Source organism: Pollicipes pollicipes, unplaced genomic scaffold, assembly GCF_011947565.3.
Source record: "Pollicipes pollicipes isolate AB1234 unplaced genomic scaffold, Ppol_2.1 Scaffold_38;HRSCAF=43_pilon_pilon_pilon, whole genome shotgun sequence".
Taxonomy (NCBI): Eukaryota; Metazoa; Arthropoda; class Thecostraca; order Pollicipedomorpha; family Pollicipedidae; genus Pollicipes; species Pollicipes pollicipes.
Window position 1 is genome coordinate 163317 of NW_023596399.1, and position 26711 is coordinate 190027.

The 26711-nt window shown below is 56.6% G+C and overlaps 3 protein-coding genes across 3 annotated transcripts; 2 read left to right on the forward strand and 1 right to left on the reverse strand.

The window, feature by feature from the left end:
* Nucleotides 1-412: 412 nt before the first annotated feature.
* LOC119093050 (DNA topoisomerase 3-beta-1-like) lies at nucleotides 413-12561 on the reverse strand. The gene is given in 15 exon segments (XM_037215943.1): nucleotides 413-1004; nucleotides 2457-2562; nucleotides 3092-3247; nucleotides 3921-4145; nucleotides 4445-4662; nucleotides 4987-5196; nucleotides 5766-5953; nucleotides 6341-6540; nucleotides 7593-7771; nucleotides 8607-8765; nucleotides 9110-9238; nucleotides 9698-9865; nucleotides 10361-10555; nucleotides 11093-11235; nucleotides 12415-12561. Coding segments are annotated over 15 exon segments (2571 nt in total). The 5' UTR covers nucleotides 12506-12561; the 3' UTR covers nucleotides 413-800.
* A 389-nt stretch (nucleotides 12562-12950) lies between these two features.
* LOC119093047 (dihydroorotate dehydrogenase (quinone)) lies at nucleotides 12951-21559 on the forward strand. The gene is made up of 8 exons (XM_037215939.1): nucleotides 12951-13232; nucleotides 16355-16564; nucleotides 16913-17112; nucleotides 17479-17664; nucleotides 17877-18060; nucleotides 18559-18709; nucleotides 20506-20665; nucleotides 21116-21559. Exons 1-8 carry the CDS (start codon nucleotides 13167-13169, stop codon nucleotides 21213-21215), a joined length of 1257 nt encoding a protein of 418 aa, XP_037071834.1. The 5' UTR covers nucleotides 12951-13166; the 3' UTR covers nucleotides 21216-21559.
* Nucleotides 21560-24681: 3122 nt separating this feature from the next.
* Nucleotides 24682-25470, forward strand: LOC119093044 (luciferin sulfotransferase-like). The gene has a single exon (XM_037215937.1). It carries the CDS (start codon nucleotides 24682-24684, stop codon nucleotides 25468-25470), a length of 789 nt encoding a protein of 262 aa, XP_037071832.1.
* The last annotated feature ends 1241 nt before the right edge of the window (nucleotides 25471-26711 follow it).

Here is a 26711-nt window from a genome sequence, read left to right on the forward strand (position 1 = left end):
CGCGATGTTCACCATGGGATTACCCACAAAAGTTCATTTTTAAGGACGGTGAGCTGCAGAAATAATACTAAACACATATTTCGACCGACGGAAACAAAACACAGTTGTCCTGGCAAATTTGGTGTACAACATATTGACAGATCGCAAAATTCCGATGGCGGAATCTAGCGGAAGTCGCTAGGTCAAGCGAAAAATCTGAGCTTTGGGGAAGAATTGGCAACGCTGTTACTGTCGGACCCAACAAGTATATGGGCAGGCATGTCCACATCGACCTTTAATACGCGCCTTCCCCTCGAGTGGGCTGCTTGTTATGTCTGTCCGATGATTCTGTGTGGCTGTGGTTCCGTAATCCAAAAATGGTGCAAAAGCTTGTATTGTCCCAAGGGGACTCGTTATGCAGACATTAGTCGTGCATAATATCACAAGTTAACAACAACACGGTTACAAAACCGTGAAATAAGCGGAGGATGTCCAACCTCGACGGTCCATGCGCAGCAAGCAGCACGTGGCAGCGCGTTAGTCTTCGACCTCCGTTAAAAACATTACTCCCCGCAGATAACGGTACAAGAGTGCAACAGGAGCGGCGAGCCATCGCCGGCAGTGTAATTACAGCACATGGCCGCGGCCTGACTTTTCAGGCCGCGGTCCGGACGGCCGGTCTCAATGGTCAAAAGTCCGGTCGGAGACCGATGAATAGCGGCCAGCGCCAGCAGGCGGCCTTGGCCACCGGCGCCACCCGCCGGGTCCCCACGCGAGGCTCCAATCGCCGCCGCGACTCACGCGCCGGCCGGCAGCCGGACTCACATGAAGAAGGCGGCCAGTTCGGCCATCTTGTCGCGCGGCTGGCGGGGCTCGGCGCCCCCGCGGCCGCGGCCCCGCTGGCCGCCCCGCGGCCGGCTGGTCGTGCGCTGGGCGTGCTTCATCTGCACCAGCTGGCTCAGACCCTCCGTGCAAAAGACGCAACCCTCCAGCTGCGTCGCCTTGTCCGGCAAACGCGACTTTTCCTGGCGATGGCGCGGACGGCATGAGGCGGCGGACGGCGCCCGCCTGCGGACGCCGCGGGCGACGGGGCACGACAGTGAAATATGGCGGTGATGGGGCGAGAACCCGAGGCTTCTCAGTTATGAGTGAGGCGAAAAAGATCGTTACTCACTTAAGAGGTCTCATGGGGTTTGAAATTGATGGCACGGGGAACGCGGTACGTGAGCAGCCCACGTGAGTTCGACTTGGTTGCATGGACTACTTGCCATCCAACCGAGATAAAGCACAGTTCTTTGCCAACAAAGGCGTTCGGTTGCACCACTTACGGGCAGCGGCCCACTCACTGCCGAATTAGTCTCCATTTTAGTCTCCAATTGTCGGTGATAATCAAGAAGCGACATGCCTAGCAGCACTATCCATGCTAAGCCAAGACTGCACTGTATAAATCGAACTACTTCGCACCTGCACCTAAACGGGGAGACGACAGACTCGAGTTGAACGGAACCAGCGTAGTGGTAGTAGCAGTCATTGGGATACCACAAGATATTCACATCCGGGTATACACAGCGCACAGATATCGCTGACGCATAAAGCAGCCACGCACGGTACTTGACATCCACAATAGTGAGAACAGGGAGCGCTATCGATAACACACAGTGACTCGGCAAGTTGAACCCTTAATGGGAATGCTCCACATTTGGGGATATTGTAGTAAACATCAGGTATGAAATAAGCTCACTTATAACTATTGGCATGTTTTTATGTGGGAAAAACTGCTGTCAATAACACAATTTCTCTGTTTATTTATATGCTCCTCAATACGTCATTGTTTAAGCATGTCAGCGTAACTTGAACAATGATTGGGAGCCCATGGCGGGCCGTATTATCTGGAATGCGACCTCACGAAAGCCATACATGATCGACTCAACACACTGTCTTAGTCTCTGTCATTGTCTTAGCCTTGATCGCCGATTGAAATACTGCCATTGCATGGCTTATGTAATAGCCGGATTTAAATGACGTTATCGTGGCGTCATGGATGCCTGGATGACCTTGAAATAGTCTCCCCGCAAAGTTTGCAGATCTTCGCGGGCGTACAGCTAAAAACTAGAGGGATTTACATCTGAAGAAGGGCAGGGCTGTGACATGCACCGAATGATATTCAAGGTGGCTACTCCAGTCCAAAGTCCCATTCAAACGCGGAACACTCCCTTTAAATGGACATACCGAGCCAAGTCAGTTCAATCAGTACCACATACCTGACAGGGCAATTGACTGCGTGCACTAGCCCTCTATAGGCTGCGCTCAACCTAGCATGACCATGCCATTCTGCACGGCTTATCCGGCACTGTCGACATCTTACACGAGCACAAACACTCGATATGTGCGATTGTCCGGATACGCCAAACACGTGTGTGACACGCCCCATGACAATCGCTCATGGCGGCGCGACCCTCTCCGCGCCCTGCACCGACCTGTTTATACTCGACCTTGACGTTGCAGGCGCCGCAGGATCCGCACACGCCTGGCAGAACGCTCACTTTGACCGCCTGGTCGAACAGGCTGATTATGACGTCACACCTGAAATACGCGCGGAATGGGCTACAGATGGCGCCAAACGCGCCCGATACTCTCTGTATACCAGAAATGATGTATAAGCTAGTGCTATGTAAATGCAAAAGATGCCAGATTACCAATAGGCGCTCAGCTGAATCTACGTCTCAACGGAAAGCAGAAATTTGGCACGACGTTTTGCATTAGTATTGAGTCGTGCCCATGGGCAGACACGGCCATCCAGTTAACGTCAATCAAAGATGTTCCGACGCCAGCGTCTTCATATCACGGATACCTGATTGACAGTTGAAGACTAAGCAGTCCAGCGAAAACTTACATACACTCAGATCAAAACAGCTGTCACTTCTCTCACTTTAAAACGCTCTCCCAATGGACACACGTCAAACACGGCAATCCCGCGTTAACTGACGTAGCTGTACCCCTACAGTGTGAGCGACATCACTCTCCACACAGAGTGGAAGCACGCGAGCACCTCCTGACGGCAACACCCCGATCGGGCCCGCACACAGGCCCGGCCGGGCGGCAGAGGCCTCACCTGTTGCAGACGAGCTTCCACTTGGGTCCCGAGGCGGGGTCGAGCACCAGCACGCCGCGCTCGCAGGCCACGCACGCCGACACGCCGTTCACGCTGAGCCCATGACGACAGCTGGGGTGCGAGCAGCTGTTGCAGCCGCTGCCCCTGCCCATGTCCCTGCGGCACGGACGGCGCCCGTCGGCGGCGGACACCGGCGGACACGGACGGCCAGGACGAGAGACGACCGCACAGACGGCGGCGGACATCAGCGGACACGAACACTCGGCACGAGAGACAGCCGCACAGGCAGCGGCGGATCGCGGCGGACATCAGCGGACACGGACACTCGGCACGAGAGACAGCCGCACAGGCAGCGGCGGATCGCGGCGGACACCGGCGGGCACCGACGGCCGGGACGAGGGACGGCCGCAGACGCAGAGAACATCGGCGATTGCCGACCGCGCGCCGGCTAGATGTGCGAAGCAGCCTTTGATTCACAGCACTAACGAGGCAGATACACAGGTCGGTGGATGAATAATCAAACTTGAAACCAACAGTACCAAAACGTAACTGACTAAGCGTACCAATTGGAGGAACATACCTGACCTTTAAATGTTAAATCAAGCGTCATCTTCTACCTTTACATGGCAAATGAAGCGTCATAATCGACTACCATCACACAACATAATCTTGAGTCAAGCTAGTCCCGTACTGACTTCGACGCAGGCATTCAGCTCCATTCACTACATTAACAGGCATTCAGCACATTCACACACAGCTCTATTCACTACACAGCTCCATTCAGCTCCATTCAGCTCCATTCACACCTTGTTAACCGCACCCCGCTTACTTGAACGGCGGGTGGTTGTAACAGTAAGGACAGAGCACGAAACTCCGACCCTTCTTGCCGCCCGACCACACGACCAGCTCAAAGTCATCTAGCGGACACTTGGCTTCATTGTAGATGCGGACCACCCCGTCAGATGGCAGGGAGAACGTCTCGCCGCAGTGGGTGCAGTGCAGGCGCTGCGGTCGCGTCTCCACCAGCTTCATGTACCTCCGGCACTTGCCGCACCTACCGAGGGGTCAGATCACGCTAAGCGAGCGCGGCGTGAACGAGTAGCATAGCCGAACGGCATGAACTGTTGCCAAAGCGCGGCAATAAGACGCTGTGACAGCTCTACGACAGCAAAGAACTAGGACTGATAATTAACGTGGTTAATTCAATGCTTGCCCTTGCCTCCATACTAACAGCCCCACCCTGACCCGTTTCAGCATGCAGCGCGTCTGAACGGCTTTACGCAGCGTATCGCCTATCGAGAGTCTGCCAACCCCAAAGCGTGCACCTGGCACGCACGCGGCCGCGCTGCTCACCGCGACAGAGGCTTGCCGGACGAGGCCAGCGGCGAGAACGACGCCTCGAACAGCTGGTCCATGCTGTTGACGTTCTTGACGAAGTAGTGGAACTTCATCTTGAAGATCTCGAGCGTGTGCCGCAGCACGGCGTCGTAGTCGGCGCGGCCGAGCGCGATCAGGTTCAGCTGCTGCTCCACGGCGGAGCGCATGCTCGGCAGCACCAGGTCCGGGTCGGTCTGGAACGGTGGCGCCGCGTCACAGGCGACGCCACCGTGGACACGTCGGGGCGTGCTCGGCACGCGACGAGGCGGGGCGCGGCGGAGGAGCACCGGCCGGGACGGCGCGCCGCGAGATCGAACACCACCGCGGCCGCCGCGGAACAGCGGCAGTGCAACTCCGCGGCGGCCGCATGGCTGCCGCTTACAGTGACCCTGTGTCCCGAGGCGAGGAAGTGAAGCCAGGTCGGGACCAGCATCGACCGCCTGCCCGGCGCCGTGCGCTCCCACTCTGCGCCCCCCCCCCCCCCCCAGCGTGGCCGACGGCCCACATCGGCGGCCCACCTTCTGGTAGCCGTGCACGAGCACGATGCCGAGCGTGGTGGGCACGAGGCGGCGACCCGTCTCGACGGTGACGTAGTTGCGCAGACCGATGTTGTTGATGTGGACGGGGATGGAGGCGTCGGTGCCGATGCCGTGCTTCTCCATCAGCGTGATCAGCTCCGCCTCGGTCAGGTAGCCGGGCGGGGAGGTGAGGTGCTCGGTCAACCGGACCTGCGGCACGGCCGGCGGCCGCCGACGCGTCACAGCTGGCGCCGACTCTCACCACGGGATCGGGCAGATTCGGACGGCGTGAGGGAGTGGGGCCGGGGTTTGAGAGCGATTCTTGTCACGCTCGTCTTAGATTCCATACAAGCACTGAGCTGATGTGAGGGGTCCCAGCCCCCGGAAAGCATGCAAGATGACCCCAATGGATTTCAGCCAATGCCAGTCCCACCACGGTCAGAGAGGACAGAGGACAGACTGCATGACGGAAGCCACTGCGGGTGAGACACGCTCAGCTGGTCACAACAGCCCAGCACCAATGCCGCATGGCGCGCTATCCCCAAAAAGGCTCACGACGGTATCATTCCCCAACTCAGCATCTCTCAACTCAACCGGGTTCCCCAACATCATTCCGACAACCCACCGCAGCGTCAGCCGCCAGTGAGGGCGGCAGCTCCGCTCGCGTTCCCTCACAACGATCGACACGACGCAGCGCCACCGACAGTCGCCTCTCGCGTCGCTAAACGAGCCGCACGAGGCGGCCGCTCCGCCCCGCGATCCCACGTCCCCGCACTGACCGACGCGACCGTGAGCCGGTCGCCCTTCTGCACGTCAGGCAGCGCCTCCTGGCGGCCGACGGCCAGCCAGTCCATGACCTCGGTGAAGCCGGGGTCGATGACCCGTGCCCCAGTCACGCTGAACTTCTCGGCGCCCACGCTGACGCCGACCGTGGTGCTCAGGTAACGACAGTCACGGTGCACCGTCGCTGCGGAGGGGGGGGGACGGGGTCATGGCGAGGGAGCACGGGGGGGGACGGGTTGCGAGGGAGCAGGGGGGGGCGGGTCACGGCGGGCAAAGGGAGGCGTACGCGACCCAGCTGGACGACCGGTCGAGCACGCTCTGCGTCGCTTCGACGGCGTGATACTGTGCCAAGCGTGTACGAGGCTGCGTTACAGCCGTTGCATCACGTTGCTAGCGTACGCAACGTAGTTTCACGTGGGTCAAAAAGTACCGATTAACTGCGCCATGAGCGCGCTACGCCGCCGGTAGAAAAAAAACTTGCTAAGCATAAACACATAATTGTGTCGACCGAGCGAACTTATGAGCACGGCGCTGTCGGAAAGGCCACACCGCGCCACGTCGGCCAGCTCACCGATGAAGTGGCGCACCACATAGTCGTACACCTTCCAGGCGTCTCCCTCCAGCTGCTGCGGGGTGGCCAGCCGCATGGGCGTGATGGGCGGGTGGTCACCCACGTCCACGCCCTTCTTGGGCTGGTTGATGCCCTGCGCGAGGAGCGCGCGCACCTCTGAGCCCCACACCGAGCTGCTCTGCTGCTGGCGGAGGGTGCCCCTGCGCGACGCCCGGGGGCAACAGTCAGCGTGGCCCGCCGACGCGCAGGGGGCAGGGAGGGGGGGGGGGCGGCGACACGGACACAGAAGCGGGCCGGCGCCAGGGGAGCGGCGACGGACACGGAGGCGGGCCGGCAGTCCAGGGGGAGAGCGGCCGCCGCCACGGACACGGAGGCGGGCGGCGACCAGGGGGAGCGGCGACACGGACACGGAGGCGGGCGGCGTCAGGGGAGCGGCGAACACGGACACGGAGGCGGGCCGGCGTCCAGGGGACGGCGACACGGACACGGAGGCGGGCCGGCGCCAGGGGAGCGGCGACACGGACACGGAGGCGGGCCGGCGTCCAGGGGAGCGGCGACACGGACACGGAGGCGGGCCGGCGTCCAGGGGAGCGGCGACACGGACACGGAGGCGGGCCGGCGTCCAGGGGAGCGGCGACACGGACACGGAGGGCGGGCGGCGTCCAGGGGAGCGGCGACACGGACAGGCGGGGCCGGCGTCCAGGGGAGCGGCGACACGGACACGGAGGCGGGCCGGCGTCCAGGGGAGCGGCGACACGGACACGGAGGCGGGCCGGCGTCCAGGGGAAGCGGCGACACGGACACGGAGGCGGGCCGGCGTCCAGGGGAGCGGCGACACGGACACGGAGGCGGGCCGGCGTCCAGGGAGCGGCGACACGGACACGGAGGCGGGCCGGCGCCCAGGGGAGCGGCGACACGGACACGGAGGCGGGCCGGCGTCCAGGGGAACGGCGACACGGACACGGAGGCGGGCCGGCGGCCGATCCCATCCACCTGTCACACACAAGCCGCTGCGCACAAGCCCGCGGACGGACCGCCGTCAACATGAAGCCGCGTCGAGGTCAACCCACGGCGAGGCGGCGATCACGGCCTCCGCCAGCATTGACCTCGCCCTCAGCAGAGCTCCAAGCGCTCCGGTCTCGGCGAAGCGAGACTCGACGGCCTGCGTGACCGTCCACGTCACGCGCTAGAGACGCCCCAGTCCCTGCAGGCGGAAGCGAGCGGCGCCGCTGCCTACGTCGGCGCCACTCACACCAGGTCGAAGTTCTCCGGGTAGTGGGTGGTCTCGGTGCGCGGGTAGCTGATGAAGCCCTGTGTGTAGAGCCGCTCGGCGATCTGCATGGCGTAGTGGGGGCTAATGTTGAGGCAGGACGACGCCACGCGCATCAGCTCCACCGTGTTGAGCGCGAGCGGCCGCGCCTTCGTCTTCTCCTGCTCACCACGCTGTCCACATGAGGCGGCGGCGGGCGTGTCAGCGGGCGGTGTCAGCGGGCGGTGTCAGCGGGCGGGGTGGGGGGGGCGGTGTAGCGGGCCACGGCGTGTGTCAGCGGGCGGTGCCGGTGTCAGCGGCGGCAGCGCGGTCGGCTCACGACACGTCCCGAAGACGGGCGACGGGGCGCGATCAGTGCGCTGGTCCGTCAGTGAGCGTTTTAGTCGTAATATTGGACTACATTACGACCGTTCAAAACTGATTTAGTTCGAGGAAGGAAGTGCGAGTCTCTAATAATATTTGTTTTATGGCACATGGACATTATCGTGCATAACGAGGTTTCCCCCTCCAATACTGGAGCTACTTAGTTACTTAACGGAACACTCGGCACCAATTATGGTTATTAATGTCAGCATAAAGCACAAATTGTAGCGCTGAAGGGGATACACGGGTGGTGGTGTTTATGAATCGCACTTCATGTTCATTATGTGACTGCCTGGCCATTCAACAGCTCTTTGAACACTACATGCGGCCTTCCTAGTCTCTTCTGCGGTAGAGTAGCCTTTCTATCGCATCTACCCTAAACACAAAGACAATGTTAAGGGTGATGGTGAGAGTACGATTGGGACGAATGATAGACAATTGGAAACAATCACTATGACAGGCGTCGGTATAGCTTATGACGCAAGCAACTGTGACGCCCATTAGCACCGCAGTCTTCCACGCCAAATGAAACCAGAAAAACGAAAAACAGCTAACAGAAGGCCTCCAAACAATAGCTTTCCGTCAGTACGTCAAGACCACCACCCCTGCCTTCCCAGTATACCAATATAGTGCACGCGCGAGGACACTATCGGTCTCGGGCTGCACCACCTACACCGTAGTCTTGATGTCCTTGATCTGGTTGAGGAACATCGTGGCCACTTCTTTGTCGAAGCAGCGCACCCGTTCCCACTCGAGGTGCAGCTGCTGCCCATTCTCTAGCTCACACGTGACCTGTCCAACCGACGGCATGGTGAACACAACCAGAAAAAAACCGGTTCGTGGAGCTTCAGCTCAGCAGCGATGCCGACAGATGTCACCACCTGAAATGCAGGTCTAAGCCCGCAAACGTACGACACTTCTCTGTGACGGAGTTAATTGTGCCACTCCTCTCTGACTGAGAAACCTCTCCTGTGACGGAGTTAATCACAAAAGGAACATCCCAGGTTTGAGCATGTACAGGGGCTCCGAGAACCAGTGCGAGAATCCGTGACAGTGCAACCGTTCGTGCTGCTCTCCACTATCCACGAGAGCAGGCATTCGCTAAATATGAATCACGACCGACGTGCGGAGCGTACCGCCAGTTTCCAGTACTGCTCGGGCTTGAACGACTGGATCTGATCATGCCTTTCCACGCAGAAGCCCAGCGTGGGCGTCTGGCAGGGCCCGTAGGAGATGAGCGTGGAATCCAGGTCCCCGTACCGACCCTGCCGGCCGACGTCACCTGCCGAGTCAGCACTGGACACTGGGCTCGCAAGGTCTGCCTCAGTGTAGCCTTTGCTTTCACAGAGGCATACCTTATCGATCTGCGCAGATGCTGCGGTCACTAGCATTCCGATTTTCGACCGCTCACGCGAGTCGTCACGCGAGATGCCTGTTCGAACTGATCAAAGCCCAACAGGATAACTGCGTCACGTCAGATAAACAAGCGACACGAATGACAACTTACACAGAATCAGAGATGGCTGCTAGGGTAAAGGACCCATAACATGCGACAGCTAGCCTGACAGACCACGAACCAACCCTTCCGGCTCTGGGGGCGACATGGCTCGGCATATTCCCAGGAGGCGCGCCGACAATAACGACGCACACACACCTAAAGCAAATCATCCACGAAGGGACATCCTAAGGAACAAGAACAACAGCCGAACAAGCGCCCCGCCCACCTGGAAAAACTTGGTCTGGTAGCGCGTGAACGCACAGCCGATACGCAGGTCCAGCTCCTGGCGAGCGTCCACACTGCGCGACTCGTTCTCGTTGGGCTCCACCAGGCTATTCATGGCCGCCCGGATGTCGCGGTCCGTGATGGCCGAGAAGCGCGACCGGAACACCGTCTGCGGAGCACAGCCGGCTGGTCAGGAAATACCGACTGGTGAGCGCAGGCAGCTCGTCGAATGTCACGATCTAAAGCACTGTATTCTCGTCACAGTACCCCCACCTAGAACGTCACCCACATGTCGATGAATGCCAGACAACACCACGGAGCGTGGAGCACGGCCCCAAACCGGACACCATGCCGTCACAGCGTAATGAACTCCTCATCTGTCCGATCGCCTGTGGTGGCCATCGGCAGAGATCCAGTACGTTTGGCTATGCTCCCGGCAGTCAGCCGACAGCCTGCTGGCGTCCATCGGCAGAGATCCAGTACGTTTGGCTACGCTCCCGGCAGTCAGCCGACAGCCTTCTGGCGTCCATCGGCAGAGATCCAACACGTTTGGCTATGCTCCCGGCAGTCAGCCGACAGTCTGCTGGCGTCCATCGGCAGAGATCCAGCACGTTTGACTACGCTCTCGGCAGTCAGCCGACAGCCTGCTGGCGTCCATCCGCACCTGTCTGTTGGGTAGCCTGTTCATACTGCGCTGGACGGCGTCGATGACCTCGAAGCAGATGTTCTCGCCCTCCTTGTCGCAGTCGAGCCAGAGCACCAGGTAGTCGCAGCCGTGCGCCTCGCGCGCAAGGAAGTCCGGCATGCGCATCTTGACGGATGCCTCCTTCTTCTCCGTCACGGCGTTGAACAGCTCGGCCTGGAGGAACAATCATCGCTAAGGGGCAGCTCGGATAGATGGACAGGTAGGTGATAACATGGGTGATTTAACAGGTTGGTGATTTCATAGGTAGGTGATGCTGGTAATGACATGGGGAGGTGATTGCATCAGGAGGTGATTACACAGATAGGTGATTACACTGGTATGTGATTATACAGGTAGGTGATTACACAGGTAGGTGATGACATGGGTAGGTGATAACACAGGTAGGTGATCACAATGGTGGGTGATTACACAGGTAGGTAATTACATGGGTAGGCAATTACACAGGTAGGTAATTACATGGGTAGGTGATTACATATGAGTCAGGCTGGTAGGTAAACAAGTTGATGCAAGCAGTTCAACAGTTTGTGAGAGCTTGCATGAGGTGGTGCACCAGCAAAAATGCAGTAGCATGCACTGATCAGGAGTGAAACAGTATCAATATTTCACACACCTTGTGTAGGTACAACAAGGCATACCAGCATGCACAAGGAGACATGGAGGGACCAGAGGTACAGTGATGCAGGTTCTCACTGGATCAACACGGTCCCAGTTGTTGTACTTTCCAATGAAGTCCAGCGACATCACATGACCACACACAGATGTCATCTTGAAATGGACTGCTTCTCCCTGGAAGCTCCCATTCCATTCATGCACTGTGCAGACTCCATTGGATCCTGTGAACATGACACCATTCATGAATCATCCACGACCACACACATGACATGAGCCAAGAGAATGGGTGAATGGTTTAGGATGACTCCCAAAACACTACTAGCACACATCTAGATCTATACCATGAAAGCTGTGTTGGGAACCATTACTGATAACACACAAAAAACAGATGGTGCAGCTGCCTGATAATTTGTTCAGTACTAGCAACAACCCTCTATTGCTCCTTACATGAGTGACAAGATGGAGGGATCAAAGCTCCCACACAAAACAACTTTCACAGCAAAACTTCTGCCATTGCCATGACATTCTTCAATGAGATGGTGTGTCATTCTACTAAATGGAGCAGAGCAAAGATGAAAAATCATAGTGAATGTTTGTAAAAAAGATGGGCAATGCTTGAAACCTATCCAACAACCCCTTAAGGACAGATCTTTGTAAAAAAGTGTTGCAGATCTTAGTGAAAACAAAACCTGCAAATGAGAACAAGATCATTCTGCCTTCAGACCTCATCTATCTTAAATTCATACAAATGTATGTGATTTTATGTCACAAATGACAGATGCTACATGATTCTACATTAGGAATCTGTATCATGCAAGAATGTATTTGATATCCAGGTTTATCACTAAATCATTTCATTATAAGCAATTTGTAAATCACTTGTTTACTTCTCTATTTAAGTTATGTCACAAAATCTTATTTTACTTAAAGCCCTGGTATTCACTGCCATCACTGGCTCAATACTGTAATGCTAAGATAGCATTCAATAGGGTAAGGACACATTTATCATACATGTTAGCTCAATTAAGCATAACTAGGTATTGGTCATTTCTAATTGTTGCATTTTATCTCAAGGCAATACAACCATAGTGCGGTGGCTTGACATCCCAAAGGTTGAAAAACATCAGTTGCAATGATTTGAGTCATTGGGTAACAGCCAAACCCTGACCAAAATCAGGATCATTCTCAGCATGACTTAAAATTTGTGTCAATCAAGCTTGTCATAACAATATCTGAAAATAAATCCCTGTGTCCTTTACTTCCAACATTTTAATAGCCAACATTTCTTGGAACCGAAGCCATCCAAAGAACCAACTTCATATGCTGGACCAGACAGTTTAGACCAAAAGCACCGCTGACTGGTAACGCCCATGTATGAGTGCGCATGCAACAGGACTGACCTTTCCTGGATGAAGACTGACGGTTGCTGAGAATCGCTGATATTGATGCCGCCAGAGACGGCTTCTCAGCAACCATCAATACAGTCCGCATTTTAGTCACACGTTGCTCCGAAAAACTTATCAACGCCCTCCAGTTGCCATACTAGTTACAACCAAATGCAACACAGCAGCAAACCCCAACCCGTAGGAACGAAGGGACTCTGGATTGTTGGCGTAAATGTCTTTGTGCGTCACTAACGAAATATATCAAGACAATTTCAACAACACTTTTATAGGGAGGTTTGCAGCCTTTTCTTGGATTCATATACCAATCATATCTCACGCAAAAACACTTAAAATAAAATTTAAGCTATTCAATCAAATAGAAGAGCTGAAGTAATCGTCTGTTGACGTGCACTGCTAAACATACAATTACGATGGAGCTTGTCTTTTACGCGCCAGTACTGTCTGGCCGGTTATTTAACGAGTGTCAGGTTCGAGGACGTGCTGTCGAGACCAGGATTGCGTTGAACAGGCGTCGGGAGATAATGGGAGGATTGGGTGTCGTGGGCCAAGATTTCCCTGGTCAGGGGCTGAATATTTCCGAAGTGCGCGGACGTTGTTTGCGGCTGCTGTTTTTTAACGTGCTATGAGTAGTTATTGCCGAGGGGCTGTTTGGTTCTAAACTTAACGCCTCAGTCATTACCCTGGTGAGCTCTCCAGGGAGAGCACAAAGACTGTCGAATGCCGATACACACCCACAATATCTAGACATGTTTCAACCGAAAAATACGTTCTTTTTCCGAGGGCTTGGTTACATCTTTACACCCAAGCTTAAGGTGAGTTCAGCTTTTTGGTGGATTGCCCATTTCAATTTGCTGCATTTCAATCAGTGCGTGGGGGGGGGGGACTTTGTGTTCATGTCATTTACTGATAATGTCCTACATTGAAAATGAGCGAATGTGGATGGGAAACTTCTGCATGTCAAAGAAGCAAGAAAATGTTTGAAGCATGTGCAAGCAATACATGGCTGACTCCTGCTAAACACAGGACTTAGTGTTATGTAAGGTGGCATCCATAACCTGTGATTTTGCCTTTGGCAAGTCATGTTTTACCTATGTTCAGTGTGTGCATGCACTGAGGGACAAAAATTTGGTACTGTTTACAAACATTTAAGCTGACTTAAAGTTGAGTTTGGGATTAACCTTCCTTGTACCATGTTTTAGATTGCTGGCAAAGGCATCACATCTCCTAAAGTGACCTGAATTAGCTAAGTTCAGTATGCAAGCCATGCAAATTTAGTCATGCCCACCTTGCAAATAGCAAATGCACATGACATTTTTGAACCCTTCTAGTACCTGCAGTTAGCTCTGCCATTTAATGACAATCAGTAGTATGTTGCCTTGTAGCTGTTACCCATCCAGTTGTCCTCAATCAACACAGAGACCTGCAATGTGGTTGCCAGTCAACCATTAAAGATAGTGAAGGCTGCTATCACTTCCAGCTATCTTACAGTAACATCACAAAATCCTAAAATTGCTGCCAGCCTGATGCTAGTTACATGGCTCAACACAGAATAGGACTGGACCAGACAGAACTAGAAGGGACCTAACCAAACATGACAGAATCAAACTGCACCAAATGTTACTGAAAGGAGCTGAGTGGAACACAAGACCACATGGAACTGGATGGAATGGGACAGAATTGTCTGATCCTGTCTGGTCCTGTCTGAGACTGGACCAGATAAGACATTTTGAGGCAAGATGGGACTGGATGGAATGAGACCAGACCAGACCAGACCAGACCAGATCAGATCAGATCAGATCAGATCAGATCAGATCAGATCAGATCAGACCAGACCAGACCAGACCAGACCAGACCAGACCAGACCAAATGGAGCTAGATGTCATCTGATGGCTTAAGATGAGGTGGGATGGGACTGGACGGAACCGGACCCGAACCGAACTGGACCAGACAAAACAGGATGGGAACAGGAGTTACCTGACCGAACTGGACGTAGTACGGGACCAAACGGGACCGGACAAAATCAGATAGAATTGAACTGCACCGGGCGTGGCCGAAAATAGCCGGACGCTACAGAACGGGACTAGACAGAGTAGGATGGAACGTGATGAGGCCGAACGCGACCGGACGAAACCCGATTGAACAAGAATGGACTTGGCGGCACCGAATGAATTTGAACGAGACCTGATAGGTTCGCACGGAACCAAACAGCAGTTTGGATTGGGCAGGACTAGACGGCGTCCGACGGGATTAGACAGGACCTGAAAAGGGATCGGACGGAGCCTGGAATGGACTGGCCGTGGCCAAAATAGGACCGGCCGGGATCAAAACTGGACCGGTCGGAATCCGAACGGGAATGGACCAGACCGGGATATTCTGGACCTTTCCGGTCCCGTATGGTCCCTCCTATCTGACCCCGTCTGGTTCCGTCTGGTCCGGTTTAGTATCGTCTGGTTCCACCCGGTCCCGTCTGGCTTGGTCTGATCCCCCTCTTTCCGCCCAATCCTGTCCAGTCCTTTCTAGTCTCGTTTAGTCCCTCCCATGTAGCTCCGTCCGGTCCTGTCACATGGTGTCAGGTCCCATGGGGCGCCGCCCAGTGAACAGTCCCGCGCCGCCTCCTTCGGCCCGGACCGGTCTCGTCCAGGCCCGTGATCCTCCGTCCCGCCCCGTCCGATGCCTATCGATCACGGCCGGCGGCGTCTGATATCGTCTGATCACGTCCGGTTTAGTTCGGTCACTTTCGAGCCCGTTTGGTCCGATGCAGTCCGTCCGGTGCGATCCGGTCCTGTCTGGACACAAAAAGTTCCGTCCGGTTCCACCCGGTGTGATCCGGTCTCGTGTGATCGCGTCCGGTCCCGCAGTACCTTCCAGTTCCCTCTGATCCCGCCGGTTTTATCCCGTACCGTCGGACCCTGTACGGTGCCGGGCTGGTCCGTGCCGTATGTAACCACCACCAGGCTGGCAATGATTTTGTGGTTTTGTGACAGCGCTGTACAATCAGCTAAAAGTGCTTGAGAACTTCAATATCTTCGCCAAATCATCCCACGGATCTGAGTAACTCATATTCTCATAATGCGTGAGCAGCTGCACCGCAAATATGTGTGGGTTATATATGGTTATACTATCTATGTGGTTATATGTGGGTCGATGCAAACTGGTTGGAAGACATCTGTGAGGTGAAACGTCATTCATTGTCATAATGTGGCACATAGGAGTGCGAGAAGTGTTAATCAAATATCCTGTGCATCTTCTGATAATAATTTTGCATGGCTTGTATACTAAGTTTAGTAGATTTCGGTCGTTTCAGTAAGTGCGAGGCCTTCGCCGGCGCTGCCCAATATTCGTGCGAATGTGCAATGTTCATCTGGATGTTACATACATTATGTTTGTTTGACTGACATTTATCATCTCACATGCAGACATTGGAGGCATTGCTTCCTGACATATTATGGCTTATTATAATTTCACTTTTTCTGATATGCTCTCATGCCAGCTTTTACACGGCATACCACTTTTTGTGAGCATATAACACCGAATGACATCATGTAGTGATCCAGGTCATTTCACCTGCTCACTGGGCAGTGAGCTCGCAGCTTAAACGGACCTGGGAATATGGATAGTTTGGGCACAGTCTGTAAGAAAATAAATGGAGTGGGCATGAGGAAGAGACAGGATCTTAGCATAAACCCTTGACAACAAGGAAGGGTCCTATTTCAGGATCCTTGACTCTTCTCTTAGGATCCTCTTGCGCTCCAATATGGTTGGTTTGCTTTAACTACAGAGCATCAGTTTGGACGTAACTTCATCAGCTGGTCAAAAGTGTCAGACTGGTGATGCCCTTGTCACAGCGGCATAAGCACCCTCAGAGGGAGTTCAGTGACACCAGCTCCGACCCCCGGATAGAGAGCACCACTCATGACGTCCGTGCCGGTGGCAGGAGCGGCTGCGGTCGCTGGTGCTGCTGACGGCCGGCGGCTCGCTCTCCTTCTACGGCATCGGCCTGTGGAGCAACGATGCCCGCTTCTACCGGTCGCTGGTGATGCCGGCCGTGCAGCGGCTGGACCCGGAGACGGCGCACCGGGCGGCCGTGCTGGCCGGCAAGTACGGTCTGGTGCCGCGCGACCGCACGCCGGACCCCTGCGTACTGGTGAGCCGGCCGGCAGGAGGGACGCGCTGCAGAGCGGGCGTCACCGAGCCGGCCAACTCCGGGCAGCGGCGTCATTTTGGACAGTGGTCCCGCAAGCGATGCGAGCTCGTGCTACCGCAGAAGAGAATACTGAAGCTGTCGCAGATATTGGGCGATGGTCGTAGAAGTTATAGGGGCGTGCTATCATTGCTACTTGTGTTCCTTTTAACGAGTGGCTTATGATCTCGTAGGCCATGCCGTTTTTTCGCTACGCTTCACGTTTCCAAGATGCAAGTCGTCGCTGACAAACTACGTAGAGGCTCTCCTCTCAGATAACGGGATGACAGCCTGGATGCTCCATTGTTACAGAGGACTTCGCTGTGGGGTCTGCAGTTCAGCAACCCCATCGGCCTGGCGGCCGGGTTTGACAAGCATGGCGAGACCTGCGACGCCATGCTCGGCGCCGGCTTCGGCTTTGTGGAGGTCGGGTCGGTGACGCCGCAGCCGCAGCCCGGTAACCCGCGACCGCGCGTGTTCCGCCTGCCCGAGGACGACGCCGTCATCAACAGGTGGGTCGGTGCGGCATGGTCCCCGGGCAGCAGCAGGCATCGCACTACTGCACGGCCGACGGGTGGATGTTACTTAGCGGTTTGCAGGGAGGCCAGTGATATCGGCAATCGAGCCTGCTGTGTCGCGAGTCTTTTATCTAAGTATTAATTATTAGACGTTTCAAGCGCAGCGACGGCTTGGTTATATTGGGTCATCTAGCAATCTGGGATGGTCAGCTGACGCCCATATCACAGTGATTCAAGGACAACATCGGCAAGCACTGACGCATACCGCAGTCGTGGCATCTGTTGCAACGTAATGGCCGCTTTCCACCCGGCGTTCACCTCACATCATGTGACTTGACCCCCACCCCGCCACCTGCCCAGGTACGGGTTCAACTCGGAGGGCCACGCAGCGGTGGCTGAGCGCCTGCGCGCGCGGCGGACCGCCGGCGGCCTTGTCGGCGTCAATCTGGGCAAGAACAGGCTCTCGACAGACGCAGCAGCCGACTACGTGGCTGGCGTCGCCGCCTTCGCCGACCTGGCCAGCTACTTCGTCGTCAACGTGTCTAGGTCAGCCTCGTGCATCGCGGCGATGGGCCGAGTGTTGTAGGACGCGGGATTGGGCGAGGAATCAGGGAGGGTGTTGAGGGTGGCTGCAGATTCCGAACAGGTGGCTGCGGCTGATGCCAGGCGGTTGCTCCTGTGGGTTCGCCTGAAATCCGAGCACTGCACCCGGGCCGCCCGTGACGCGTGCGGTGACCTGACCGCCGGCTCCCCCTCAGTCCGAACACGCCCGGTCTGCGCGAGCTGCAGAAGGGGGAGGACCTGGAGCGGCTGCTGGACCGGGTGCTGGACGCGCGCGACGCCCTGACTGCGCCGCCCCGACCGCCCGTGCTGCTCAAGATCGCGCCCGACCTCTCGGCCGAGCAGCGGCGTCACGTGGCGCGCTGCGCTCTGGCCCGCCGGGTGGGTCAGCCGCGCCACGCCACGGCATGTGACGTCACAGCGGGGTGTGGGGGCAGGCTGTGATTGGAGTGGTTGGCCCGAAGAGGCATGGCTCGCGGAGGCAGTCCACCAGTCAGGGAAAGACGGCCGACCGATTAATTGCCCGCCTCTCAGAACCGCGAGGGGGGCTGTTGCCGTTTTCTGGCTTCAGGGATTGAGCAAATCCTTGCAAGGACCTAGGCTTGACTGAGCCCACTTAAACGTGCGCTGTTTTGTAGTGTCAAAGTCGACCAGGCGGCGGTGTGCTACCCTGCGCTTGTTTAAAACCCGCTGTGAGGCGGCTGTGAGCCGAAGCCTGTCTACGTCACGTGGCTGACTATCTATGTCACGTGGCTGACTGTCTGCCTCATGTGGCTGATTTCTACCTCACGTGGCTGTCTACCTCACGTGACTGACTGTCCACCTCAAGTGACAGTCTACCTCACGTGGCTGACTGTCCACGTCACGTGGTCGTCGCAGGAGCGCCTGGGCGGCCTGATCATCAGCAACACGACCATCAGCCGGTCGGGTCTGAAGAGCGAACACGCGGCCGAGACGGGCGGTCTGAGCGGCCGGCCGCTGGCCGCGCTCGCCACCGACGCCATCGCCGACATGTACCGCCTGACTGACGGTAACTGACATCCGACGGGTGCTGTCGGGGGCAACAGTGACTGGTCTCCGACGTGTACAAACATGCTGACAGCAACTGATGTTTGGCATGCGCGATCTCGCAGACGGTAGCTTATCTACAAATCGTACCAGCGGGCTAATGGTAACTGACGGCCAACATGTGCCACCTGACTAACAGCAAATGATCTCCGACTTATACCATCTCACCAGCAACAGCTAGTGTTTGGTATGTGCCGAATACTGGTGGTAATACCTGCTTGACTATGTGCTCTTCGCTCATCTGGCCGAACATTGTTGCCTTGTGGTCTTCGAGCTGACGTTCAGAACTCATGCGATTACGCTACCGCCTGTCGATATTCCGGGGCTGTTTCGTGTCAGTGCAGACATAAGTCACGTGACCTCACAGCCGGCCAGGAGGGTCATATCTGCAGGGGCGACGCCAAGATATCGCTGACCTGCCGCCACGCGAGATCTCAGAACCAGCTTGATGCCGAATTTTCAGCAGTTCGAAAAGTGCTGTTGTTAAGGGATATATCAAATGGTGCCTCCCCTGATGCGCCTCGAATGCGTGTTGAGTTATTTCTCAATTTGCCGTTTAATGCCACGGGGTGTCAAAACGTGCTGGACCCTAGTCATGACCATCGAAACTGCATGCCCATGCAACTTTGTACTCATGGTAAGGAAGTTGTGTAGAAGCGTGCTGTGGCACGAACGTCAGCAATGTCCGACGAGACCGACATTCGTTTCCCCTTGGAACATCGGTGACATTTGTGTGCGAATGTTTCAAACTCACCGAACCGTAACATGCATATTACTGCGCCATATTCACTCTAAAAATGTACATGCCCTGGGCTTTTGCGCACAATGTACCGTGCCGTCTGGGATCCGATGTGCTGGTAGATTTTATATCCGCCATATGCACGGGTGAGCTGTTTGGAGCGTTTTGAACCTTCCAAAGCGAGCTGTCACTATATCGTCTACAGACTGGTCGGCCTATACCTGAGCTGTGGTGCGACTGTGACGACGATGTTCTGACCGGGGCGCATTCAGGCTGTGTCTAGACAGTGTGATTGTTTCCGGTGCGATGTCCCCAGCGCTGTCTCAGAGCCGTGTCCAGGATGTGTCCTGTGTTCGGACCGTCATCAACGCGTGCTGTGCCGACCGTCGGCGTGGGAGCCGTGTCCAGGATGTGTCCTGTGTTCGGACCGTCATCAACGCGTGCTGTGCCGACCGTCGGCGTGGGAGCCGTGTCCAAGATGTGTCCTGTTTTCCGGACCGCCACCAGCGTGTGCTGTGCCGACCGGCAGGCTCGGTGTCGGTCGTCGGCGTCGGGGCCGTGTCCAGGATGTGTCATGTGTTTGGACCGTCACCAGCGCGTGCTGTGTCGGTCGTCGGTGTCAGGGCCGTGTCCAAGATGTGTCCTGTGTCCGGACCGTCACCAGCGTGTGCTGTGCCGGTCGGCAGGCTCGGTGCCGGTCGTCGGCGTCTGAGCCGTGTCCAGGAGGTGTCCCGTTTCCGGACCGTCACCAGCGCGTGCTGTGCCGGTCGGCAGGCTCGGTGCCGGTCGTCGGCGTCGGAGCCGTGTCCAGGATGCGTCTTGTGTCCGGGCCGTCACCAGCGCGTGCTGTTCCGGTCAGCAGGCTCGGTGCCGGTCGTCGGTGTCGGAGCCGTGTCGAGGGCGTGCCCCGTGTCCGGACCGTCACCAGCGCGTGCTGTGTCGGTCGTCGGCGTCCGGGCCGCGTCCAAGATGTGTCCTGTGTCGGAACCGTCACCAGCGCGTGCGGTGCCGGTCGGCAGGCTCGGTGCCGATCGTCGGCGTCGGAGGCGTGTTCAGCGGCCGGGACGCCTACGCCAAGCTCCGCGCCGGCGCCCGCCTGGTGCAGCTGTACACGGCGCTGACCGTCCGCGGGCCGCCGGTGGTCAGCGACATCAAACGCGAGCTGGCCGACCTCCTCACGTGAGGGCAGGCTGGCTCACGCTGGCGCAACAGCGGGGCGGGTGGCAGCCTTGAGACGAGGAAATGGCGCGGTGGTGCTCATACCACACGGCGATTTACGTTAGGCACGAGTCGGTGTTCACTTGCGAGAGTTGGGTCAGGACACTCTGCACGTAAATTCCTCAAATGCAAGTATGTGTGCATGCGTTCAAGAGCAGGCCAGCATGTCCAGCTTTAATGGCATACTGATGAGTGCCCATCCACGGTGAATGCGATGGGATGTTATGACTTCATGGGTATTAGGGGGCAGTGCAGAACACTGCGCAGAAGGAAGTCGCGCGTCGCACGTTTTTTCCCTGGAACCCGTTTTCAAACACACCTTGTCAAATGCTTAATGCTGACCGTTTTGGCGTCTCGTGCACGGTTTCTGCCTGAGCGTGTTCTCCAGCCGCGGTGTCCCTTGTTCTCCAGCGCGGACGGGTTTGCCAGCGTGGAGGAGGCTGTTGGAGCTGATCACCGCGCCGCGGGGGGCGCCGCAAGGTCGAATCCCCTCGCCGCTGCTGCCAGCTAACGGCTCACCAGGACATTGGCGACCGAGGACTCAGGACTCTGCGGCCGACGGTCGGCGGCCATTTGTGTGTTTCGTCCGTGTGATAGGCGAAGGAGAATGTGTAGTTTTTGTGCACTGTTTAGAAGGAGCTGAATGATTTGTTTACTGGCTGGCGCGAGGGTCAAAGGGTGCGTGCAGAGCCGGATCGGCCGCTGTAGGTCGCGGTAACGAGTGCTGTGCTCGACCTGCAGTGTCAACCACCGACATGTCTGACAATCCACGTGTACCCTCAGTCGTGGTGCTCAACAATACACATCTTATGTAGTGTACAAACACGTCAACGTACAATACATCACGCAGCGATATCGCCTTGTTAAACGTACGATACATTCCGCAGCGATATTGCCTTGTTAAACGTACAATATATCCCACAGCGATATCGCCTTGTTAAACGCACGATACATCCCACAGAGATATCGCCTTGTTAAACGCACTATACATCCCGCAGCAGTATAGCCTTGTTAAACGTACGATACATCCCGCAGCGATATTGCCTTGTTAAACGTACGATACATCCCGCAGCGATATCGCCTTGTTAGACGTAAAATACATCCCGCAGCGATATCGCCTTGTTAGACGTACAATACATCCCGCAGCGATATCGCCTTGTCAGACGTACAATACATCCCGCAGCGATATCGCCTTGTTAGACTTACGATACATCCCGCAGCGATATCGCCTTGTCAGACGTGCAATACGTCCCGCAGCGATATCGCCTTGTTAAACGTACAATATATCCCGCAGCGATATCGCCTTGTTAAACGTACGATACATCCCGCAGCGATATCGCCTTGTTAGACGTGCAATACATCCCGCAGCGATATCGCCTTGTTAGACGTACAATACATCCCGCAGCGATATCGCCTTGTTAGACGTACAATACATCCCGCAGCGATATCGCCTTGTTAGACGTGCAATACATCCCGCAGCGATATCGCCTTGTTAGACGTACAATACATCCCGCAGCGATATCGCCTTGTTAGACGTACAATGCATCCCGCAGCGATATCGCCTTGTTAGACGTACAATACATCCCGCAGCGATATCGCCTTGTTAGACGTGCTATACATGGCGTCTAATGCTTAATCTAATGCGCACTGCGAAATCGCCTTGTTAAACGTACGATACATCCCGCAGCAGCATAGCCTTGTTAAACGTACGATGCATCCCGCAGCAGCATAGCCTTGTTAGTGGTGCGCAGACCCAGAACCGTGCGAGGCTTTGGGAACAGTCGGACGAACGCCTGGTTATCGCACGCGTGTCCAGGTCCCTACACACTGGTTTCAGTCCGCGATGCCCTGGGTCACGGGGTCAAGTCTCGCTCACCGCAGCCCCTCACGCGGGCAAGCGGTGACTAGTGCTAGGAGCGACCGGCAGCAACGCTCACGGCTGAACTGCGCGCTTCTCGCCGCCTCTGCTGTGTGTGACAGCGCAACCTGAGGCTTTGGTTACAGGTCCGGTCGGCGCGCCGACCAAATCAAGCTTGCGTTTTAACCCACCTTTCAACACGTTCATTCACGAACAGTTCTGCGTGAGTAGTAGTACTGAATCGTTTTGACGATTGAGGTGGAAAACACTTCGAGGATAGTAGGGCGCGTTGATACGTTTTTCAAGGTAATCGCGATAGCTCTGCTCTACTTATACCTGTGATTTAGATCAAGTGAACCAAAAGGAAATGTCATCAGTTATAAGCCATGACAACTTTTTTGCTGATCAATAACCGGCCTCTGAAGAAACGGACGTATCCTGTACCATAGAGCCCGCTGCTCTGTTGGGCGCCAGTTGACCGGAGCCTGCCGTCGCTCCGCTCGGCGCCTGCTGACCGGAGCCTGCCGCCGCTCCGCTCGGCGCCTGCTGACCGGAGCCTGCCGTCGCTCCGCTCGGCGCCAGCTGGGCGCCAGCTGACCAGAGCCTTTAGAGATGACTGGCCGTAGGACTGGTCCATTAGTCACCGAGCTGGGTAGGAACAACTCATCATCAAAAACGATACGATTGTGGGGGTAAATCCCAGTGCGCTCAAGCCCCGTACATACATTGTCAATACTAAGCGCTCTCGGACTTTTCTGACGGGGTTTTCTCGGCAGTGTTCCTGATGTAGTTCCTCGCCATAGCGTCTTCCGATTGAGGTAAGAAAACACTGCCAGTGACGACATACGTGCACGTAATCGATTGGCGAGACATCTCTTGGCTCAGTTCGGCAAGGTGAGCTGTCTTGATTCAGCGACGGTCAGCTCTGCATCAGCATGGCCTTGTAGCAGACTCCGTCCCTGCAAATGCAACTACAACTCCTTCCTACACCGTTTGGGACAACGCCACAGCTATCTAGGTATTCCTCCAACGGCGAGTGGAAAAGGTCGACACTACTTTTACTGCTGTGACGAAATGCCCAGGCGATTGCGGCACCGCCCCATGTGCCTGCCGTCGAAGCGCGTGTTGTATCATGCCGCATCGGCGGACACCGACTTTATTTAGCGTACACGCCCGCTGTCCCGCATACAAGCGCTCCCTGCAGCAGTGGAAACTTGCGTGCGACTCCGGATTACAGTCTGCCTGCCTTCCGCGAACCGAAAACAGGAGGAGCGTATTGGAAGTCGGCTGTCACGTAAATGACCCGTGATGGTGGCCACCAACGCAAATGACGGCACCTGCGTCAACCTGAATATCAGCGGGGCAGCTGAGATACCAGAAGCCTGCCAGCGTGGGTCCTCGACCAAGAATGACCCGACGGCAAGCCAGGAGCGCTCTCGCGGTCACGACAGCCCCAGCTCTCACGCAGGGTACGCGTTGACGACCGGGACCCTCCGGCGGAGGCACGACGCTGCGCTCCAGCCTGCGGCGGAAGTTCAAGAGTATCCACTCATCACCAGCGCTGACGGCCGTCCTAGTGTGAGTGCTGCCCTGTCCCGATCGCTGTCGTCCGACGGCAGATTTTCTGGCGGTTTGAAATATCGCGCGGAAGGTGACGAGGCCAACTTCAGGTATGGCGTGCGGGAAGACGTAACGAAGGCGAGGGTACCGCTCTAGCCCAAGCGAGCGTGACCGGAATTGCACACCAGAACCTCGGGACGGCGCACCAGAGACCCGGAACAACACACCAGTGGCCCGTGACAACACACCAGAGGCCCGGGACGACACACCAGAGGCCCGGAACACCACACCAGAGATCGAGGCCGACGCCTCTGCCGGTGGCTGGGAGGTGCAGGACGACGCGGGCCGGCGACACCGTGTGCTGTCCATGGACGAGCGCACGCTGCGCGGCCACTGCCGGGCGCTGGAGGCCGGCGCCGTGCGCGTCGGCGCCGGCCGCTTCACGCTGCCGCGCCACGCCCTCCTCAGCCTGCCGCGGTACGCGGCGCGGCGCACCGTGCGCCCCGGCGAGCTGGTGGTCTGCTCGGTGCCCAAGTGCGGCACCACGTGGACGCTAGAGATGGCCTGGCTGCTGGCCAACGACTGCGACTTCGCCGGCGCACGCACGCCGCTCGATCAGAACCGCTACACGGAGGTGGGGAATTTCTTCTACCTGGGCCTGACGCCCGCCTTCCTGCGCGAGTACGTGCCGCTGGTGCTGACGCGGCTCTCGAAGCTGGCCGGGCTCTGCCGGTTGGGCTACTTGCTGTTGCGCGGCCTCTGGCGCTCGGCGGGGCTGGTGAAAACGCACGTACCGCTGTCGCTGTTGCCACCCGACGTGCTGGACACCAACAAAGTAATCTATGTGACCCGCAACCCGAAGGACGCGCTGGTGTCGTACTACCACCACTTCTCGCGCTGCCGCGTGGTCAAGTACAGCGGGTCGCTTGAGGACCTGGCCGAGGACTACATGGCCGGCCGGCTGCCCGGGCTGCCGTTCTTCTCGCACGTGCTGGAAGCGTGGGAGCGCCGTGACCATCCCAACATGCTGTTCCTGTTCTACGAGGACATGAAGCGTGACATGCCGGGCACGCTCCGCCGCGTGGCCGCCCTCCTCGGAAAGCAGCTGACGGACGAGCAAGTGGGCCAGCTGTGCAGCCACCTGGACTTCGCCGGCATGAAGAACAACAAGCACGCCAACTCGCTGATGTACCAGGACGCGGGCATCCTGGACATGCCGTCCTTCATCCGTGAGGGCCAGGTAGGCAGCTGGAAGCAGCAGTTGTCGGCCGACACCGACCGGCGGCTCAACGACTGGATCAGGCGCTCGGTGGAGGGCACCGGCCTCACGTTCCAGGGTGTCCAGTGAGCGCCGCCGGCTCGACGCGCCGTCGATGCTGCGGAAGACGAGTATGGAACATAGCGACGTGCGTCATGCGGTCCGCCTTTAGACCGTACACGCATGTTTGTGAGACACGTGTTTGCACAAGGTTTCCAGCGCCGGGTCATCGTGCAATCCCTGACTCGTAAACGACACACGGTCCCGGGTCACGCCGATGCGGAACTGTAAGGCAGCCAGCGATCCGTGACGGCTAATCTCGCAGTTTTTGCTGTTCCGATCTTGACCCGCTGTGATGGTGACAGCACGATGTACTCGCAACGAAACAAAATTACATAGCTTTGGGTACAGCGTAGGCAGCTCAACAATTAGTGCGCGGTGGGTGGAAAGATGCACGGTCAAGATGCAGTACGCACACATCAGGTACAGTTCTAAAACTGGAAATATGTGATCAGAGACGCTGCTGCTAGGCTAAACAAATCTGGTGGGGACAATCGGGCCCGGCATCTTTCTTCTCGCATGCTCTGGTTGTGCACCACGGCTCGACAACTCCCATCATTAAAGACACCGGGCTTACACAGTGACAATATCACGGCTGCACCAACGGAACATGAGCACTCGAGGGTCACAGCAGCGGTAGGGGCGAGCCTGTTTTGCTTGTGGCGATTGGCGATGCGCCTCTTCACGCTCTCGGACGCCCTCCTTAGCCGTGACACCCACCGCGCCACTCCGATGTCGCCAGATGCTCGAGTGAACTGTTTCGGGAATTCGTCTGCATTTCACGTGTGCGTAGATAAATTGTTACCCACAGGTTTGGCCAGACCCCAAGTATCGCCCCTCCGACGTACTCGAGTCGGTCTCAAAGGTGGCGTTCATCGCGCCAGCGCCAGCGGGAGCAAAACATGTTAACGCGACCTTTAACTGACTTTTTGATACGAAGGTACCAACGGAACACCATTTTCGCTGGTCAAGTGAGAAAGAAAAATACACAGTACCATAACACATTATTGTCTTGCTTCGTAAATCACAAACTGTTTAAGATCAAAACAAGATCATATCCGTGAGCAAAATACAAACCGGGCACGGGTTTGTTTCCAGCGACAACCCTGGTGCCTGGAAACGAAACGCGAACTAACCGTAGTCGTGCACATCATGGTGCGTACACATACATTCCATTGATGCATTAGCTTCATTATAAACAGCTCGTAACTCCCAAATCCATCCGTATTCGATAAATACGCACACACAAAGCAACCACACCTCGTTCGCAA